Source organism: Nerophis lumbriciformis, linkage group LG05, assembly GCF_033978685.3.
Source record: "Nerophis lumbriciformis linkage group LG05, RoL_Nlum_v2.1, whole genome shotgun sequence".
Classification (NCBI taxonomy): Eukaryota; Metazoa; Chordata; class Actinopteri; order Syngnathiformes; family Syngnathidae; genus Nerophis; species Nerophis lumbriciformis.
Genome location: NC_084552.2, coordinates 16,934,766 through 16,957,344, shown reverse-complemented (window position 1 = coordinate 16,957,344; position 22,579 = coordinate 16,934,766). Strand labels below are relative to the sequence as shown.

General features: G+C 40.7%; 1 protein-coding gene across 4 annotated transcripts in view; it reads right to left on the bottom strand.

Moving 5' to 3' along the window:
* Nucleotides 1-22,579, bottom strand: part of gal3st4 (galactose-3-O-sulfotransferase 4) — a 77,836-nt gene that overhangs the window by 5,743 nt on the left and 49,514 nt on the right. For 2 of the 4 annotated variants that reach the window (XM_061961200.2, XM_061961201.2), the window contains exons 2-3: nucleotides 19,134-19,250; nucleotides 11,642-11,942 (exon numbers count right to left, since the gene is read on the bottom strand). In XM_061961200.2, coding sequence (XP_061817184.2) covers nucleotides 11,642-11,942; nucleotides 19,134-19,250 — 418 coding nt within the window. The remainder of the gene's footprint in view (nucleotides 1-11,641; nucleotides 11,943-19,133; nucleotides 19,251-22,579) is intronic. The other 2 variants (XM_072913161.1, XM_061961202.2) reach the window with 1 other exon arrangement.

Sequence of the window (22,579 nt, the reverse complement as noted above, 5' to 3'; positions counted from 1 at the left end):
CAGATGAAAACATCTGCAGTACTACTACTGTATCTGCACTAAGTTGTGAAAAACAGAGAGTGCAGATGCTGGAGCGATCGTCTTTTTTTTCTTTCTTACTGGCATTTATCGAGGGCAGACGGCACCCTCTCCTCTCCCTTATCTCTCCTGCTTGCTTCTTTGTCTTGTCTTAACTTTCTTGTTGCCTCTTTTTGCACTGCTCTCCAAATCTAAACATTGGAACTAATTAACTGGCCTCACAACGAAATTGACATGTTTGACAGGTTTGGGGGAACCTGCCTGTCTGGACGAAGCGGTTGTTGGTGGACACACGAGTCACGACGGACTCTTGGGAGGAGAAGGAATGCCGCGTGCCTGGCGACCCTTTCAGTCGAGGACCACCTATTCGAAATTATGACAACTGATTGGAGGATGCGGGCAGAACTGTGGACACTGTTGTGATTTGGATGACATCAGATCGCTGCCCTGCAGGATACATTTGAGGACCAGTAATAGACAATTAAGAGTGAAAAACAAATTTTATTTTCACTCGCATACAAAACATTCTAACTTGGATTGTTTCCCTGGCTTCAAGACTCTCCCGAAGGACAGTGCAGTGAAGACACCACAAACTCCCTTCTTGTCTCTCATGGACACACACCTGTTGTCGTTGACTTTGGACTGACTGGCGGCTGCAAGAACACCTAGGCTGCGGAACAGAGACACGCTGCAGGCTTACACACACACACATGCATCAATGAAATATATACGCCACACATACGTTCCCCACACCCCATCCAACGCCCTTGACGCAAATCCTTTAGGGGTGATGGACAGCTGGGCAGCGCCTTAAGAGCTGCAGTCTGCCACCGTAGCCCCCACTCCCTCCCCTCTGTTGCAAGTCTCCAGTTGTACGTTTTAATATGTATACCGTATTTCCTTGAATTGCCGCCGGGGCGGTAATTAATTTAAAACCTCTTCTCACTCCGGCGCTTACCAAAGGCATGCGGTAAATTTAGGCCTGCGCTTTGAGTGTGATGTAAGGATACCATCATGAAAAGCACATTTAATAAAAAAAACTTTATTATGGTCTTACCTTTACTTATAAATGAAGTCCATGCGCAGCTCCTTCTGACCAAAAGCATCGATAACTTGTTTATAGAAGTCTTCCTTATCTTTCTTCAGTTTTAAAAGTCTCTCTGTCTCGATGGAGATATTCCTTTAATTATTAACTCCTGCTTCGATTGAAAGTCCAGTTTAGAAAACTGTTTTATTTTAGATATGTAATCCTCAATGTTAAAAAAGCAAGCGAGAGGAAAAAATAAACGATCGCTGCTCACTGTTGCTGCTTGTTGTCACTTCTTCTGCAGCCGCGTAGTTGCAAGAAGGATCACTAGCGCCTTCTACCACCAGGAAGCGGGAGTCATTTAATGACTCATATTTGACACACGCAGCTACGGTATATTAATAAAACATAGCTGCTTACTGTTCTTTTTAGCATATTCACTATGTTGGACCTTAAATCCTACTGAATAGCTCTTTATCTTCTTCTTCTTCTTCTTTATGCGATTTTAAATTATTGAAATCAGCCTCCTCTATTTTGAAAATGATGACAGGTGAAGTGTCACTCGTGACGTGAGGAGTTCGACCCGGCGGAAATTCTAGGCATATGCTAATTATTTTGCGAAACGAGTTTGACCCGGCGGAAATTCTAGACATGCGCTAATAAAAATAATATTTTGCGAAACGAGTTTGATCCTGAGCCGGCGGTAATGCTAAGCATGCGCTAATTATTTTGCAAAACGAGTTTGACCCGGCTGTAATTCTAGGCATGCGCATACTATATACCCGGCGGCAATTCAAAGAAATACGGTATGTGTGTGCTTTACTATGGAGTTGTTTTCCCACTCCAGACTGGGCCCCCTTAGGAGCCCAGTCTAGATTGTATTTTTTTACTCATCCTCCCCCAGCGTTTTACCTTTTTCCCCATCTTTTACGGGGCGCCTTGTGGCGACCCATCAGCGTTCCTGTTCTGTAACCCTGTCACTGTTTGTTTGACTAATCTTGAACGGGTTTGTGCTGAAAACAAAGTGTTGCTGTACTTGTGCAATGACAATAAAGACCATACCACCATACCAAAAGAAAGAAGGCGATGATGGCTTGCAAGTCTCAAACAGAATTTGGATGTGAATAAAGTGCATTCACATTTGCTCATATCATTTTGTATCTACTGTGTAAACAGAACCTAAATAGCTTTTAATGTCACTTGCTGTATAAACCTGAATAAAATATTAGCATGAGAAGCTGACCTGAAATTATTAAAATAAATAATAGAAATCATATAAGAATTGTGTGTTTTATATAGTTTTATTCCTGTGAGTACACTACTAGCACAGATAAATGAGTGTGTACTTACTGTATGTAATAGGGTTGTACAATTTACCGGTACTAGTATAGTATCGCGGTACCAATGAATCAAAAACAGTGTTATAGTCTGTTTGAAAAGTACAGATTCCCCATATTTATTTATTTTCTGAACGGGCATAACGGCGCGACGTCACTTCGTAACATTGCTGGATTTATGAGCAGAGGAGCATGTAAACAAAAAAGGCAGAACAGACGCATTTTGGCCTAAAAACTAAAGATAAAGGTGAAGTTATAACACTGAAATGCCCACAGGAAGAGGTGCTTTAAGACATGGCTAGCTGGCTAGCAGCTGACGTCCATCGGCAGTCGGCGGTGTTTTAGCTACTTCTAAATCACTAATCCTCGCCTCCATGGCGACAAATAAAGTATGTTACTTAAAAGTATCATCCCTGCAGGACGAGGAATAGCTTACACACCATAGGAGGATACAATAGCGGCGACACCGCTAAAAAAAGGGGTAGCGTGCCTGAATGTAAACAAATGCCATGGGTGGATCTACACCTAACATCCACTGTAATAATATCAAGTACAAGAGCGTATCTAGTCGATACTACTATGATTACATCAATATTTTTTATCGTCACAAAATCTTTTTTCCTTTTATTAAAATTCATATTATGTTGATAAACTCAGGAAATATGTCCCTGGACACATGAGGACTTTGAATATGACCAGTGTATGATCCTGTAACTACTTGGTATTGGATCGATACCTAAATTTGTGGTATCATCCAAAACTAATGTAAAGTATCCAAACAACAGAAGAATACATGATTATTACATTTTAACAGAAGTGTAGATAAAACATGTTAAAACAGAAAGTAAGCAGATATTAACAGTAAATGAACAAGTAGATTAATAATTCATTTTTACAGCTTGTCCTTCATTATGTTGACAAAATAAAAGAATGTGAAATGACACGTTACAGCATACCTCAGCAGACAAATTAGGAGCCTTTGTTTACTTACTTACTACTAAAAGACAAGTTGTATAGTATGTTCACTATTTTATTTAAGGCCAAACTTGTTCTTCGATTGCAATAAGAAACATATGTTTAATGTAACGTAAATTTAATCCTGAGTGACATGAGCCTTTCACTTATGCCAACCGGTGATTCTGGGAGTTTTGGTAGGAGGCTGTTTTTTATTGCAATTCCCACACCGTGCTGATGCTCCCCTCCTGGAGGGTATCCTTTCCAGAAGAAAGTGTAACCTTGCCCTTCTTCCTTCAGGGATCCTTCATCCAGGAGTCTGGTTTCACTAAGTGCAGCAATATCAACATTGTAGCGGTTAAGTTCCGCTGCAATGAGTGCAGTTCTGCGCTGGGGTCTATCAGTGGTAACGCTAGTGTCCAGGAGTGTCCTTAAGTTCCATGATGTCAGTTTAAGAGGGATTATTTTATTTGCTTTATTTTGACCGCGGAGTGTAATTCTTATATTTTTATATTTGGTTGCGATGAGGTGGCGACTTGTCCAGGGTGTACCCCGCCTTCCGCCCGATTGTAGCTGAGATAGGCTCCAGCGCCCCCCGCGACCCCAAAAGGGAATAAGCGGTAGAAAATGGATGGATGGATGGAGTGTAATTCCCGACAGGTGCGGTAGCCTGTCCAGGATGGTTTTGAATGGGCAATGTTTGGGCCACCTTTTCTAGGCCTTTCCCCAGTTGGGGTGAGCAGTGCAATCCTAAATAGGGCTGCTCAGGCGTACAGGGGTCTGCCGAGAGCAGCTGCCACTCAATTTCAGCTACTAGCGACCATAGATAGCCCTGTACCGCTGATGTGCAGGGTTCTGACTAGGAGCTTCCGGTGCATTCATACCTGCTCCCGTTATCAGATACCCCATCGCCACCAGACTTTGTTTCATTTCCGGTAGCTGGTCTCACCGAGGCAGAGATGAATACCTGCGCAGAGGAGCTTGTTTAAAGTGCCACTGGGGTTGCGCATGTCCCAGCAGCACTTCTTCACTGTGAGAGGGTGGGATCCGGTGGCAAGGGGAACCCAGGACGACCGGCACTCTTCCACAGTTGTAGGAAAGGGCTGCCGGAGCTCCAGTTTTTTGGAGGACCGCCTGTCGTGTGCCGCCAACCACGTTGCTTTTCTTTCAGGGTGTGCTCCCCTAGCCTTTGTCTTCCTAGACTTACCCACAAGGCAGCGGGTCTTCGCCGTATCCCTGGCTAGGGGGCAGTCAGGTACTAGGCCTTTGCCAAGGGCCACCTGGGGTAACAGTAGTAAAGGGGTTAACCTCCTAGTGCCCCAAGACCCCCCAAAGAAGAGCCTCCACTGCCGGATGCACTTTAACGTCATGCCCAGGACACACACACACACACTCACACTCACACTCACACTCACACTCACACACACACACACACACAAAATGGGGCAAAAGTGTTTAGTCAGCCACTAGTTGTGCAAGTTCTCCCTCTTAAAAATATAAGAGAAGCCTGTAATTTTCATCATATGTACACTTCCACTATGAGAGACAGAATGGGGGGGAAATCCAGGGAATCACATTGTAGGATTTTTAAATATTCAATTGGTAAAATCCAAATAAATATTTGGTTGCCTACAAACAAGCAAGATTTCTGGCTTTCACAGACCTGTAACTTCTTCTTTAAGAGGCTCCTCTGGCACCTCATGTCACCTTTTTGGCCTCGTTATCAGTATAAAAAACACCAGCCCACAACCTCAAACAGTCACACTCCAAACTCCACTATGGCAAAGACCAATGAGCTGTCAAAGGACACCAGAAACAAAATTATAGACCTGCATCAGGCTGGGAAGACTGAATCTGCAATAGGTACACAGCTTGGAGTGAAGAAATCAACTGTGGGAGCAGTTATTAGAAAAGGGAAGACATACGAGACCACTGATAATCTCCTTTGATCTTGGGCTCCACGCAAGATCTCACCCCGTGGGGTCAAAATGATCACAAGAACGGTGAGCAAAAATCCCAGAATCACACAGGGGACCTAGTGAATGAACTGCAGAGAGCTGGGACCAAAGTAACAAAGGCTACCATCAGTAACACACTACGCCGCTAGGGACTGAAATCCTGCAGTGCCAGACATGTTCCCCTTCTTAAGCCAGTACATGTCCAGGCCCATCTGAAGTCTGCTAGAGAGTATTTGAATGATCCAGAAGAATATTAGGAGAATGCCATATGGTCAGATGAAACCAAAATACAACTTTTTGGTAAAAACTCCACTTGTGGTGTTTGAAAGAGAAGGAATGTTGAGTTGTATTCAAAGAACACCATGGGGGTGGAAACATCATGTTTTGGGGCTGTTTTTCTGCAAAAGGACCAGGACGACTGATCCGTGTAAAGGAAAGAATGAATGGGGCCATGTATCGTGAGATTTTGATTGAAAACCGCCTTCCATCAACAAGGGCATTGAAGATGAAACGTGGCTAGGTCTGTCAGCATGACAATGATCCCAAACACACCGCCCGGGCAACAAAGGAGTGGCTTCGTAAGAAGCAGTTCAAGGCCTAGCCAGTCTCCAGATCTCAAACCCGTATAAAATCTTTGGATGGAGTTGAAAGTCTGTGTTGCCCAGCGACAGCCCCAAAAAAATCACTGCTCTAGAGGAGATCTGCATGGAGGAATGGGCCAAAATACCAGCAACAGTGTGTGAAAACCTTGTGAAGACTTACAGAAAACCTATGACCTCTGTCATTGCCAACAAAAGGTATAAAACAAAGTATTGAGATGAACGTTTGTTATTGACCAAATACTTTTTTCTACCATCATTTGCAAATAAATTCTTAAAAAATCAGATAATGTGATTTCCTGGAATTTTTTCCCTCATTTTGTCTCTCATAGTTGAGGTGTACCGTATTTTACGGATTATAAGTCGCAGTTTTTTTCATAGTTTGGCCGTGGGTGCGACATATACTCAGGAGCGATTTATGTGTGAAACACATTACCGTAAAATATCAAATAATATTATTTATCTAATTCATGGAAGAGACGAAGCAAAATGTCAGCAATCGTCACACACACGTCAACCAATATGAATTCGGCGGGGGAGGGTCATGGCAGAAGTGCATTGTGGGTCATGGGATGCTAACTGCTATATGCTAAATGCTACTGCCGTAGCTATTAAAATGGATCATTTCTACATTGGCGGTAACTTATAAAAACTGAACAAAAATGGCACCGAAAAGGAAATCATATACTGCAGATTACAAGCTGGACGTAGTGAAATGTGCAGCAGAAAACGGCGATCAAGCAGCAGAAAGAAAGGACGCTAGCGGCGCATACCAGGAGCGACAACGAGGAAGAAGATTTAATCGGATTTAGCGATCAGGAGTGACAGATTGTTTGGTAAACGTATAGCATGTTCTATATGTTAGTTATTTGAATGACTCTTACCATAATATGTTACGTTAACATACCAGGCACGTTCTCAGTTGGTTATTTATGCCTCATATAACGTACACTTATTCAGCCTGTTGTTCACTATTCTTTATTTATTTGAAATTGCCTTTCAAATGTCTATTCTTGGTGTTGGATTTTATCAAATAAATTTCCCCCAAAAATGCGACTTATACTCGAGTGCGACTTATATATGTTTTTTTCCTTCTTTATAATGCATTTTCGGCCGGTGCGACGTATACTCTAGAGCGATTTATAATCCGAAAAATACAATACCTATGTTGGAAATTACAGGCCTCGCTCATCTTTTTAAGTGGGAGAATTTGCACAATTGGTGACTGACTAAATATTTTTTTGCCCCACTGTATTTGTATTTATAATATGTATTTATTAATGAAACAGACGTTTTTGTAAACATGTTAAAGGTGTTCAATACAAATACAAGCATGTTTTGGCCCTGTGATGAGTTGGCGACTTGTCCAGGGTGTACCCCGCCTATCGCCCGAATGCAGCTGAGATAGACTCCAGCACCCCCGCAACCCCAATAGGGACAAGCAGTAGAAAATGGATGGATGGACAAGCATGTTTAACACATGCAGCATGTTGTAATTGTATGCATGTTGGAAATAAACTCAAACCACAACACATAGATTGCTTTCTTTCATAAAGACAAGAATATAAGTTGGTGTATGACCTGATTCTGGTGACTTGCATTGATTGGAATCAGACATGATTCACAGTAGTGCTGATAACTTCCACATTTTCACATTTACATTGTCTAATACCACATGAAAGTGGTTGTTTTTAGCATCTTATTTGTCCAGCTTCCATACTTCTTTTTACACTTTACAAGAAATACTTTAACGGCTTACTCTGTAGCTTGCTAGCTTTCTGAAACTCTTATTGTGTTAACGCAGGCAGGATGTAGCATCACTTTTATTGTGAAGACCGGAACTGTGCGGCTGTTCTTCAGGGTTTTGACGGCAGGTGCGGCGCGATAGTCAGTTAAAATAAAAAGTGTTTCTCGCCTTCGTGTCTGTGTTTTTTTTCTTCACACTGAGCTCACAGCAGCCAGCGTCATCTCACAAGATCCTCGGGTGTCGCGAATGTCATTCAAGTGACGAAAATGACGTCATAGTGAAGATTGATGATCGCTCATTTTAGGACTATTTTAAAAAAAAACTGGCCGGCGATCGACTGACAAACCCTCCGCGATGGACTGGTAGCTCACGATCAACGTAATGGGCTCCCCTGGTTTAACACGACTACCCAACATCGTAGGGACATTTATAGTAGGGCTGACAAAAATAATGAGTTTATCACAAAAATATTGTATTAATCATGTATATATGTAGATTAATCTGGTGAGGGCGGTCACATTTTTTCCGCTCCCTTCTTGCTCTCTTTGTTTTGTCTTGTCTACACTTTTTTGAAGCCTCTTTCTTTGCGCTGTCCTCCAAATCTAAACATGAGACATGGAAATGAACAGCTTGACTCTCGACTCAATTGACAAAATCTTTTCGACGAGGAAAAGAGGTTCTGGGGAGCCTGGCTGCCCTGATGCTGCGGGTACGTGAGAGATTCCTGGGATAAATGGAGAATCATGTGCCTCTCAGTCCTTTCCACCGAGGACGTGGAAGACATCTACCTATTTGGAACCGTAATCGCGGGGCACCTGCTGATTGGGCTGGGCATTGCTCTGGTGTATCGTCAAATTCGTAAGACGATGGCAGCCACTCAAGGAGCTCAAAGGCTGTTCGTTGCAATGGAAGGTTTGGGCCGGGCTGTGGGATCACAGACTGGGGCAATTTCTGAACTGAATCGCAAGATGGATCACATCATGGAAAAGCTGGTTGAAAGGGAAACATTGGATATGAGAACCAGCATGGACGAATAGAACAGACAAGCCATTGTAATGTCTGCTCGCGGAAAAAAAAAATCCTAATCTACGATTTGACTCCCTCGAATGGCCTTGACGCTGCAACAACAGGAGCAGGCTGTTCTGAAAACATCCCCCGACGACTCCTCAATGATGGACGCTTTTGACCTCCCTCCCTCCTCAACGACACCTGGAGTCTAACTTTAGCTGGCATGCAGAACGGCCCCAGGCCTATGGACACTACATCAACACACCCAAGACAATGGGCATATAAACACACACCTGCCCTCCCTCCCCCACCCCACGCCTTCACCACTGCTTGATTCCCTTTCGGGGTGATGGATGGCTGGCAACGCTTCATAGCAGCAGTCGCCCTCCAGGCCCCCCGCCCCCTCTGTTGCGAGTTGTCGTGATTAAATGTAACATGTTTATGTGTGCATGGCATGGAGGTTTTTTCCCACTCCAGACTAGGCCCCCTTAGGAGCCCAGTCTAGATTGTATTTTTTTACTCATCTTCTTCCCCAGCATTTTACCTTTTTCCCACCTTTTACGGTGCGCCTCGTGGCGACCCATCAGCCTTCCTGTTCTGTAACCCTGTACACTGTTTGTTTGTCTAATCTTGAACTGGTTTGTGCTGAAAACATAGTTTCGTTGTACTTGTGCAATGACAATAAAGTCCTATCCTATCCTGACAATGTATTTGAACTGTACATGCTCCTGTACCTTAACCGTGAATGTTAGCACAGGCTGTTATACGGTCAGTGCTCCAGTCAATGCATATGACAAAAATGAGTGAGAAGACTCCGACTGGCGTGCTCGCTGCTAAATTTCACTTCAAATTACACCCCGATGGTACTTTAGATAAAACTTTTAGGACATTTGAGCAAATAAATGCAGGCCTCGAATTTTTACTTTTTAAGATCAAGGCAAGTGTTGCCTTAACGGAGGGCTCATATTTTAGGGCACCAAGGCAAACAATTTTTTGAAAGATGGCACCTTATCTGCACTTTTTTCCATACAGATACAAATAGTGTTTGTGTATGAGATCTAGTGCTGCCAATTATGGCCAAAGTAATATTTAAGATTATTGTTATCAATATTGCAATCATGATTACTGATTGTTAGGTAAAGCAGTGTTGGGATGTAAATAAAATACCATCATGTAATTTGTAATGTCTAATAAAAAGGATATAGATAAACATTATCCATATATATATAGACAAATATTACGTTATTTTATTATTTACTAATATCAACTTGTCAGCTTTTTGTCATTACATGATGCCTTTATCTCTATTTTTACATTTTGATAGAGGAAGTTATTTTTTTTAAATTATTTTGTATTTATTTATTTTTTTAAAGTTACGTACATTTATATGTACATATAGATGCTGTATCGAGACAGATCCATTAAGAGTTTGAGCAGAAATATGTCGTATAGGAATTAACTATACACAATAAAACATTAATAAAATGTTGTGTCACATGGATGGTTTTTGAAATAGCACCTTTGTGACATGAAATAAACACAAGTAATGTAAAAAAACATGGTGTTTACTTTTTGATATCAATATAAAAGTCAAAGCAGTTTGGCTAATGAAGATGAAGTCTAGTAATCAAGCTTTGTTCTTCGCCAACACCTCCTTGTGGTTCAGTGCAACAGTTTGGGCAACAACAAAAACCAGGAGTGACACCTCTCACAACGAATACACAAACGTTATAGCTAGTATTGATGTTATTTGAACGCAATTAAATTAAAAGACGAGTGATCATCCCAGTAAATAAACTAAAGTCTTTATAAAGAAGTTGTGACAACGTTAATGACCTGCTGCGTGTTTCCTCAAATCATTAACTCTCAGTCACAGCAGCTGATAGACGCTGTCTTGAGAAAATAAAAGCAACATCAAATAGTTTTCTCCTTCGCTGTAAACTATTAGTGTGGGGACAAGTGCTTCTGTCTCCAATATTGTCCACACCTGTCTCCATCTAAACAAGCAGTGCGCTCTTAAACGCAAGGCGGAAAGTGAGGGAAAATTACATTAAACCAAGCGCTTGGCTCCATTTACTCCGAGGGGAAACCTCCGGAGCAAAGTGTGTGCCGTTAGTCCGCCATGATTATCAAGCCAAACGACGCTAGTGCGCATGCACCTGACTTTGTGTTGCCTAAAATGCATTATTAAATGATGGTTTTTCGATAATTAAAAAATTGGACAGTATTACTAACCGGCGAGAATTTTATCGCAAATGATCATTATACCGTTTACCGTTAAAGTCAAAGGGCGTGTTCTTGCCGTCGATTTTGGTCAATTTTTTAGGACATTACGGCAAGTGACAAGGGTGGTCGCGGCACTTGCCACCGTTAAATTCAAGCCCTGTAAATGAGGTGCATTTGTGTCAATTGGGGTCTGTTTTAAAGGGGACATATCATGATTTTTTTTGTAATGGTGATTCTCTGGTCCAAATTTTGCATAGATTATGTTTTACAGACCGTTCTCGAGCTGCTTTCTGAACGTCTCTCCAGGATGCGCCGTTTCGTGGGCGGTCTTATTTACCTGCCCTCCCCTTTGTTGTGGTTTTTAGTGCTTCCATAGAGAGTCTACTGACAGATATAAGTGAGAGCTGTACGCTACTTTGCATTAGAAATGGCAACTGCGGAGGATGCATGTGCACGTACGAGCCAGTCTGCCCCACAACAAGAGGATAGGGAAAAAGAAGGAGCTTATTGATTACTGCGAGGACTACAATGGCGGACGCTTGCAAGGCACACTGTGTACATTTACACCATATATAGATAATCTGCCTACGGTTTTCCCAATTTGTGACGTTACCAATTCTGCACATTCCAAACAGCTCGTTTGGCGGGAGAAGAAGGGAAGGCAACTGTTTACTTATAATCGTACTGTAACTCAAACTCATAACAATGCGGTACCACTTTTCGCTTGTATTATGATTTTTTAATTCAAGTAAAGTCAGTGCACTGACCTCCGGTTTATTAAACCTCATGTGATTGGCCATGATGTGGAACTCCACGGCGCCGGGCCATCTGTAACCTTTGACCCTGTGAGCGTTGAAGGGCAGGGGGTAACCGAGCTGGTAGCCTAGCGGCAGAGCGAAGCGGAGGCGGCGCTCCTCCCCAAAGCGATAGAGCAGGTTGAGCACGGTGCTGCTGGCCGTCTTGTGAGTCTTCAGGAACATGATGTGAGTGTGGGCACCACAGGAGCCCAGGGAAGGACCCTGGGCATCAGGGGACGAGAAGATGGAGCGGGCGACCGGCTGGACGCTGCTGGAGTACCACAAGACACAAAGAACATTTGTTGTATCAAAACAATTCAAAGCTGCAATGAAAATAAAAGTCACATTTTTTCAAGTAAAAGAGTCCAAGTAGAACATGATCAGAATAAAAAGGAAATATTTTTGAGAAACTCGTCGTAAAATTACGAGGGAAAGGTTGTAATACAGCGGTACCAATGAATTAAAAACGATACTCTACTTACTGCCTGTGAAATATACCGGTGCAATTTTATTTTTTGATTTTAATGGGACATCCCGGCTTGCCTTCGTCACGACATGCTGGAACAGACGAGCATGTTCGGCAACGCACACGCACAGAGTACTTTCAAGTAGGGCTGGACCATATGGCCTTTTATTAATATCTCAATATTTTTAGGCCATATCGCGATACACGATATATATCTTGATATTTTGCCTTAGCCTTGAATGAACACTTGATGCATATAATCACAGCAGTATGATGATTCTATGTGTCTACATTAAAACATTCTTGTACATACTGCATTAATATATGCTCATTTTAAACTTTCAAGCAGAGAGGGAAATCACAAAAAAAGTCAATTTACCAAAACTGTATTTATTAAACAGTTATTAAGCAGTGGCACAAACATTCATGTCATTTCCAAAACAGAAAGTGCAAGATTGTCAGAGACATTTTAAAACAAGCTATTAGTGCACTTTTGTGCATGATGTCAGTAAGATGACATATCAAAACAACACTAAATTAAAGTGCACATTTGTACAGAACGCCACTACAATAGTGTAAAACAAATAAAGTGCACTTTTGTGCCTGATGTCATACAAGATTTTTCCAAAACTGTCAAATAAAAATGAGCTGTATAATAGGAAATCAAATAGTGTATGTCTTTCGCTATGTGGTAGGTTCCTGCGGACGTTAACTCCTTTTGTTGTTGACTATTTTTTTCATACGGTGTTGATCTGGAAATGGTTGCTTCGGCATTTTGTTGGTGTGGCACCGAACGGAGATGTTGACATGGGGAGTTTCAAGCACTCCTTATTCTTTAGCGGGTGACTTTTCAAATTATGCTACATTAGTAGAGCTGCTACTTTTTGTAGCAATGCCTTTGCCGCATACTTGACATCTTCCCGCTTGAAGCCAAACCACTGGCTGTTTTTCTTGGAATTAATTATTCTTCCTTCATTTGTTACCAGATTCGCACCTTCTTTCTCTCGTATTACCACTCGCACCACTCCGCTAGCATCACAGCTAACGTTACCCATGCCGCTACCTCTCTGCTCGGCGAGAGCTTATGTCGTTGCACGCGCGACAGTATGTGACGTATGTAAGAAGGTGCGCTTGTTTTATGTCTCTGTGAGAAAGAGAGACAAGAAAGAGTGACAAACGCCTGTAGCAGTGTAATGCCCGCAGCTAAAAGCAACTATGTGAGAACGTATAATCAAATATCACGATATAGTCATTTTCTATATCGCACAGAGACAAACCTGCGATATATCGAGTATATTCGATATATCGCCCAGCCCTACTACAAATATTACTATTAAATATCTGTCATTTAGCTGGGGACACCCTACAACTACCTCTAGGGGTCCTCACACTCCACTGTATGTATTTATGTAGTTTGCCTTTTCTTTGGCCCACCCCTATAATGTTATTAATTTTCTCTACCTAATGTAAAAAAAACAGCATCTATCTATATCTTGTCCAAAAAAACAAAGACGTGTGTTGTTTAAGAACAGTTGGTAATGGTTATGTGCAGTAAAACTTTTCATGAACTCAACTCACCTTAATGTGTGTTCCTAAATTTGTGTTGGATGTCTTAGATGAAGAGAGCAGTTATGATTTTGGTTTACATAATAACGGAATTGTTTTCTCTAAAACGCATACGTTTGTCTAAATATGGCCAAGGACACACATTATGATCTAATCTGCGGGAGAGAATTCCTCTGACATTTTGAAGTATGTTTTTTTTTTTTTGGAGTGGTCAGCTTAAAACGTCCCTCTGTCTCCGACTCCCTCGTTGTCATGTGACATGAGTGCGTGTCTGTTATGATTTTGCTTACTAGTTTCGATGACCCGCCTTATCTTGCCTCTGATTGGCCAGTCCGTAATGTTTCGGCCTAACCTTAGCCAATTGTGACTCATCATACGAACACCAACCCATCATCATGGATGTTCTCATTCATCCAGGTCATTTTATTTTCTCCATATTTTATTTTTTTTTGCTTCATTTCGCACTTCATTTTCTCTCTTTGTAGCTTGTAGCTTTAATGTAAGCTACTTCACTACATGGCTCTAAAAGTAGCTAAGCAACAGGAATCCCTACTGGTTAAAAAAAAGTAGCTAGGCTCCTGCCAAGCTACTGGAAAATGTAGTTAAGCTACATGTAGCTTGTAGTGTTTGCTCTTATAATAATGTTGCTACAGCTTGGCTATTTTGCAGGGTATAAAATGTAAATGAGGTATTGTTGGCATTTCTTGGATGCATTTTGACAGTAATTTAGAAGCAAAATTGATTATTCCTATTAGCAGCATTGCTAGCCACCTGAACAAGACTATTATTACAATTTAGTGTTATACTCATTTGATTGTAATCTCTTACTGACACCTTGTGGCGATAGGAAATTACTAGACCTGATTTGTTTAGACACTTCTGGGTAAACGATTTCAGGAAGTCAGTTTATGAGACAAATGAGAAGCAGACAAATTGTGTTGGCTCTTACAAGCCTTGGAAAAGAGAAGTCTGTAAGTAAACTGTTTAACTTGTTTATATAACTCAATATTAAGGTCGAAAGTGGTTCAATTTGATAGTAAGATGTTTATGGAAAAACTATTTTTGTGACTGTTTTAGTGGATGTTTTGAGGACTGCCAGTCATACATTTCCACCATCCTAAATATTTTCAAGTATTTGTTTGATTTTAGTATTGTATATTTGTGTAAAGCTAATATTTACATATTGTGTATTACATTTCAGTATGTTGTTTGAATCACATGGCGTATACAATTTTCATTGTGTGTATTTCAGTTTTAGAAGTAAAGTGCAAGACAAAAGTAAAGATAAGTACAAGACTAAAGTAGTGTGCAAGAGAAAGCAAGATCAACAACAATAAAGAGCCTAATTGGATTCATCTGCTTCGGAACGTTAGCGGAACGTCTTGGATTGTTAGCAGTCTGCCAAGCTGTATAACTTCAATACATACAGGTAAAAGCCAGTAAATTAGAATATTTTGAAAAACTTGATTTATTTCAGTAATTGCATTCAAAAGGTGTAACTTGTACATTATATTTATTCATTGCACACAGACTGATGCATTCAAATGTTTATTTCATTTAATTTTGATGATTTGAAGTGGCAACAAATGAAAATCCAAAATTCCGTGTGTCACAAAATTAGAATATTACTTAAGGCTAATACAAAAAAGGGATTTTTAGAAATGTTGGCCAACTGAAAAGTATGAAAATGAAAAATATGAGCATGTACAATACTCAATACTTGGTTGGAGCTCCTTTTGCCTCAATTACTGCGTTAATGCGGCGTGGCATGGAGTCGATGAGTTTCTGGCACTGCTCAGGTGTTATGAGAGCCCAGGTTGCTCTGATAGTGGCCTTCAACTCTTCTGCGTTTTTGGGTCTGGCATTCTGCATCTTCCTTTTCACAATACCCCACAGATTTTCTATGGGGCTAAGGTCAGGGGAGTTGGCGGGCCAATTTAGAACAGAAATACCATGGTCCGTAAACCAGGCACGGGTAGATTTTGCGCTGTGTGCAGGCGCCAAGTCCTGTTGGAACTTGAAATCTCCATCTCCATAGAGCAGGTCAGCAGCAGGAAGCATGAAGTGCTCTAAAACTTGCTGGTAGACGGCTGCGTTGACCCTGGATCTCAGGAAACAGAGTGGACCGACACCAGCAGATGACATGGCACCCCAAACCATCACTGATGGTGGAAACTTTACACTAGACTTCAGGCAACGTGGATCCTGTGCCTCTCCTGTCTTCTTCCAGACTCTGGGACCTCGATTTCCAAAGGAAATGCAAAATTTGCATGGTTGGGTGATGGTTTGGGGTGCCATGTCATCTGCTGGTGTCGGTCCACTCTGTTTCCTGAGATCCAGGGTCAACACAGCCGTCTACCAGCAAGTTTTAGAGCACTGCATGCTTCCTGCTGCTGACCTGCTCTATGGAGATGGAGATTTCAAGTTCCAACAGGACTTGGCGCCTGCACACAGCGCAAAATCTACCCGTGCCTGGTTTACGGACCATGGTATTTCTGTTCTAAATTGGCCCGCCAACTCCCCTGACCTTAGCCCCATAGAAAATCTGTGGGGTATTGTGAAAAGGAAGATGCAGAATGCCAGACCCAAAAACGCAGAAGAGTTGAAGGCCACTATCAGAGCAACCTGGGCTCTCATAACACCTGAGCAGTGCCAGAAACTCATCGACTCCATGCCACGCCGCATTAACGCAGTAATTGAGGCAAAAGGAGCTCCAACCAAGTATTGAGTAATGTACATGCTCATATTTTTCATTTTCATACTTTTCAGTTGGCCAACATTTCTAAAAATCCCTTTTTTGTATTAGCCTTAAGTAATATTCTAATTTTGTGACACACGGAATTTTGGATTTTCATTTGTTGCCACTTCAAATCATCAAAATTAAATGAAATAAACATTTGAATGCATCAGTCTGTGTGCAATGAATAAATATAATGTACAAGTTACACCTTTTGAATGCAATTACTGAAATAAATCAAGTTTTTCAAAATATTCTAATTTACTGGCTTTTACCTGTATAGTGAGGGCATCCATCCATCCATCCATCCATTTTCTACCGCTTATTCCCTTTGGGGTCGCGGGGGGCGCTGGAGCCTAGGGCAGAACAATTAAAATACAAAAAATAAATAAATAAATAAATACATTTGGGTTCTTGTCTTTCATAAGGATTGTGAATGATAGGCAAAAAAAAAAAAAAACGCAGTAACCCTTTAACTCAGAATCAACAACTAACCAAACAACTAACCCAGATCAGCTGTTCTGGATCACGTCACTTAGAGTTTTCCCATCTTAGAGTAAATCAAATCAGACTTTAGGACTGGACCTCCTAACTGGCCATGAGATTGTTTGTTTTTTCGTAAGTGTTGTAGTTTTTTTGCTCAGTGTGGTTTTTGTACGGGCTGTGGAAGGACAAAGAAAATAGGAATGTCGGTACAAAAGAAAAGGCTGTAAATTGGTCCTGGGTCCAACCTCAAGATCATCCTTGAGAACAAGTATAAAGTCGTAGTGTCGTGAAAACAAAGGAATTTTGCCATGCAAACTAAAGTCTTAATAAAAAGTCACGCAAAGTAAACTACTTCCAGTTTTCTTTGAGTAAAAAGTTACAAGATTAAAGTCGCAATGCCACCAGAAAAATGGTAATGGTCATCAATATATACAGGTAAAAGCCAGTAAATTAGAATATTTTGAAAAACTTGATTTATTTCAGTAATTGCATTCAAAAGGTGTAACTTGTACATTATATTTATTCATTGCACACAGACTGATGCATTCAAATGTTTATTTCATTTAATTTTGATGATTTGAAGTGGCAACAAATGAAAATCCAAAATTCCGTGTGTCACAAAATTAGAATATTGTGTAAGGCTAATACAAAAAAGGGATTTTTAGAAATGTTGGCCAACTGAAAAGAAAGAAAATGAAAAATATGAGCATGTACAATACTCAATACTTGGTTGGAGCTCCTTTTGCCTCAATTACTGCGTTAATGCGGCGTGGCATGGAGTCGATGAGTTTCTGGCACTGCTCAGGTGTTATGAGAGCCCAGGTTGCTCTGATAGTGGCCTTCAACTCTTCTGCGTTTTTGGGTCTGGCATTCTGCATCTTCCTTTTCACAATACCCCACAGATTTTCTATGGGGCTAAGGTCAGGGGAGTTGGCGGGCCAATTTAGAACAGAAATACCATGGTCCGTAAACCAGGCACGGCTAGATTTTGCGCTGTGTGCAGGCGCCAAGTCCTGTTGGAACTTGAAATCTCCATCTCCATAGAGCAGGTCAGCAGCAGGAAGCATGAAGTGCTCTAAAACTTGCTGGTAGACGGCTGCGTTGACCCTGGATCTCAGGAAACAGAGTGGACCGACACCAGCAGATGACATGGCACCCCAAACCATCACTGATGGTGGAAACTTTACACTAGACTTCAGGCAACGTGGATCCTGTGCCTCTCCTGTCTTCCTCCAGACTCTGGGACCTCGATTTCCAAAGGAAATGCAAAATTTGCATGGTTGGGTGATGGTTTGGGGTGCCATGTCATCTGCTGGTGTCGGTCCACTCTGTTTCCAGAGATCCAGGGTCAACGCAGCCGTCTACCAGCAAGTTTTAGAGCACTTCATGCTTCCTGCTGCTGACCTGCTCTATGGAGATGGAGATTTCAAGTTCCAACAGGACTTGGCGCCTGCACACAGCGCAAAATCTACCCGTGCCTGGTTTACGGACCATGGTATTTCTGTTCTAAATTGGCCCGCCAACTCCCTGACCTTAGCCCCATAGAAAATCTGTGGGGTATTGTGAAAAGGAAGATGCAGAATGCCAGACCCAAAAACGCAGAAGAGTTGAAGGCCACTATCAGAGCAACCTGGGCTCTCATAACACCTGAGCAGTGCCAGAAACTCATCGACTCCATGCCACGCCGCATTAACGCAGTAATTGAGGCAAAAGGAGCTCCAACCAAGTATTGAGTATTGTACATGCTCATATTTTTCATTTTCATACTTTTCAGTTGGCCAACATTTCTAAAAATCCCTTTTTTGTATTAGCCTTAAGTAATATTCTAATTTTGTGACACACGGAATTTTGGATTTTCATTTGTTGCCACTTCAAATCATCAAAATTAAATGAAAAAAACATTTGAATGCATCAGTCTGTGTGCTATGAATAAATATAATGTACAAGTTACACCTTTTGAATGCAATTACTGAAATAAATCAAGTTTTTCAAAATATTCTAATTTACTGGCTTTTACCTGTATGTATTTCAAAAACGCTCGAAAGATTTACAAAGCAATAATTATGCTTTCCTGTGGTAAAGATGTCCTCTGGTAGAAAAGGAAACTACCGGACAAAAACAGTGGGTGTGCAGATGTATTTGTTGAAACATTATGATCGGAATTGATAGGTACACAACATATAACAAAAACAATATTGTTGTTTTACCTCTTGCTGAAGATGATTCCCAGCAGTTGGCCAGCGAAAGCAACGGCAACGAAGACGAGCAACGCTTTCCACATCCACACGGGACCCACACGACCACACACCAGCCATCGCAACATCCTGGGGAGAAGATTTCCCTCGTGAGTTGGTCATCCAAAGCGTACCATGAATTGATTAATGTGGACCCCGACTTAAACAAGTTGAAAAACGTATTCGGGTGTTACCATTTAGTGGACAATTGTACGGAATATGTACTGTACTGTGCAATCTACTAATAACATTTCAACCACATCATGCGACCTGACCCCACTTGTTAGGCTTTCAGGACATTAGTCCGCCTACTTTTGCTAATTTCTTATTATGATTTGTAGCTATATGCTGATGTAGTGTGTTTGTTTTCGTCTCTGTTTTATCCTACTTCTTGTTTCTACAATTCCTCTTCGGTTTCCTTTTTTCTTCTTCCTATCCCTTTTTGGTTTGGTCAGGGTGCACCAAACACAAAAATATCTGATGAAGTTAACCATAAATAATGCAACAGAAGAGGTGTCACACTTTATCAACGCAATTCCAGTCAACAAAGCTCATCAGCAGCTTGTCAGGTCAGGTTGATAACCTTCAAGTCAAAGAGGAACAGCATCAAAATACCATTCAGAGCGCTAAACCTAGTTAATAATCAATATTTACATCTAACCATATCTGTGAACAAACAATATTTGTTAAATATGGTGGTCTCTCTGGTCTTCAATCATCATTTAAATGCCAACTATGAGGACATTTAAAACACTTCTTTGAGGTCTTAATTTATTGGATATGCTTTGCTGTAAATTATGCGTATTTATAATATTTTCTTTAGTCTGTCTGCTTTTTTCTCATACATTATCTTTGCAACTTTTTTCTCATAGTATTTAAACATATTTTTCTAAATTTGTGACTTTTTTCCACAAAGTTTTATTTTATTTTACTTTTTTTAAAGCATCAGACTATTTCTGGAAAAAAACAGACGTTTTACTTAAATGTCACCGCTTTACTCTCATAACATCAGGGTTTCCCCTTAATGTAACTGATGGTGGCACACCACCGCGGCAAAATTATAGCCGCCGCATCTTGAAAATAAAGAGTTTTTACATGAAAATAAATTATTGTATTAAAATGTATTGTAGCCTCCAGAAGAAGTCAAAAGTCCGACACTACTCTTAACTTTTATTGCCAATCTTATGCTAACAACCGGCCCGATTCCATGTAAACATTTTAGTCTCTGTGCTGCCTTAGACCCACAACTCTTCCTCATTCAACGCCAACCCCTTCCAGGCACGGATGTTTGCAATCATGGGAAGAATTAAAAACAAATCAAAACCACATGAACATGAGACATTACCGCCTACAGGTCGTTACAGTATGAATGGATATAGCCTATTATTTGCGCACGATTGACGAGCAATGCACCGAAAATTCGGCCGCTGAAAAAAAGACTTTGAACACCAAAAACAGCGCTGCTGAAACCAGATGTTGTCACGCGATTGTCTGAAGCGTAGTCAGCTTGTCTGCGATGTGGACGTAACTTTAATATATATTGCGGATTTACAAAATGTGCAAATATTAGGTGGACAGTGACGGCTTTTAAGGAGAGAAAGTCCAACTGGAGCAGCAACGCAAAGCAAATGTGCCGTCATGCTCGCTCCAGCTCGCTTTTTGTCGCCGACATCGAGGGTCAGAAGTAGTAGTCTCCAAAAAGACTACTAATGACTCCAATAATACTACAAAAACATGCTAGATTGGTTGCTAAACAAAAAGTCACAAAAAGTCTATAGACACTTGAAAAATTCTCAACAAACTACATTTTTCAACAATTGAAAATATAGCAGAACTATGTAATATAACAATATATGGATCTTTCTGTGTGGAGTTTGCATGTTCTCCCCGTGACTGCGTGGGTTCCCTCCGGGTACTCCGGTTTCCTCCCACCTCCAAAGACATGCACCTGGGGATAGGTTGATTGGCAACACTAAATTGGCCCTAGATTTCTGCCAAAAAAAAAAAGCAAAGTAGCAAAAGAGATGTAGTGTAATGTGTTTATTGCAGGAAAAAAGTTGCAAACATGAATAAAAAAAGTTACATGAGTGTGTTCAGGGTTTCCCCTAGATTGCGGTGGAAGCGTATGAATGACCAGTATGAATGTTGTCTGTCTATCTGTATTGGCCCTGTGATGAGGTGGCGACTTTTCCAGGGTGTACCCCGCCTTCTGCCCAAATGCAGCTGAGATAGGCTCCAGCGCCCCACGCGACCCCGAAAGGGACAAGCGGTAGAAAATGGATGGATGATGGATGGATGTTAATACTATTAATAATACTAATAACACAGATTTGTTTTTAAATGTATGCATACATTTTTTAGCCTTTAAAAAAAAAAATTATAGCAAATTATACAATGGTGTCATGCTGACCATGCTCCTAACCACGCTTCCACCACAATCTAGGGGAAACCCTGAACACACCCATGTAACTTTTTTTTTATCATGTTTGCAACTTTTTTCCTGCAATAAACACATTACACTACATCTCTTTTGCTACTTTGCTTTTTTTTTTGGCAGAAATCTGACTTTTCACTTGAACAACTTGATTCCCGTACCATTACAATGTTTCCTCATATCTTTGCTACTTTTTTCTCATAAAATCACAACTTTTCTCATCTCAACTTTCTTGTTTGCTACTTTTTTTAAAGCCTCAGACTTTTTCCTCAAAAAAATGCGACATTTTTCTTATAAGTTCCAGAACAAAAAGTAACGTTATTTGTAGTTGGTCGATTATGTTGCAATAAATTTTGTATAGTTCGAAAGCCTGCTTATTCATCTTTTAAATGGTGCCACATTTGAAAGGAACATAAGAGCTGACTCTTTCCCAAATCTTCTCTACCAAAATCAAACTTATATTGCTATTGACTAAGGGTGTCAAAAAAGTAGATTTTCCGATTAATCGCATTCCTATTTGTAACGATTCTTAATCGATTCAAAATAATCAAAAATCTATTTTTTTTTTTTCAATCTGTCCCAGACAAATCATATTGTTGATGTAGATGATCTATATATTTACTTTAGAAAATAGAAGTGTTGGATACTTCTCTTGTTGCCTTATTTGTATTTGACTCTCTTAAATGTTTGGGTAGAATTGTATCAAACAAAACCAGTTTTATTTAGGTAATATGTTAAGTACAGATCAAAAGTTTGGACACACCTTCTCCTCATTCAATGTGTTTTCTTTCATTCGAGAGAATGCCAAGAGTGTGGGAAAAGGTAATCAGAGCAAAGGGTGGCTATTTTGAAGAAACTAGAATATAAAACATGTTTTCAGTTATTTCACCTTTTTTTGTTGAGTACATAACTCCACATGTGTTCATTCAAAGTTGTGATGCCTTCAGTGACAATCTACAATGTAAATAGTCATGAAAATAAAGAA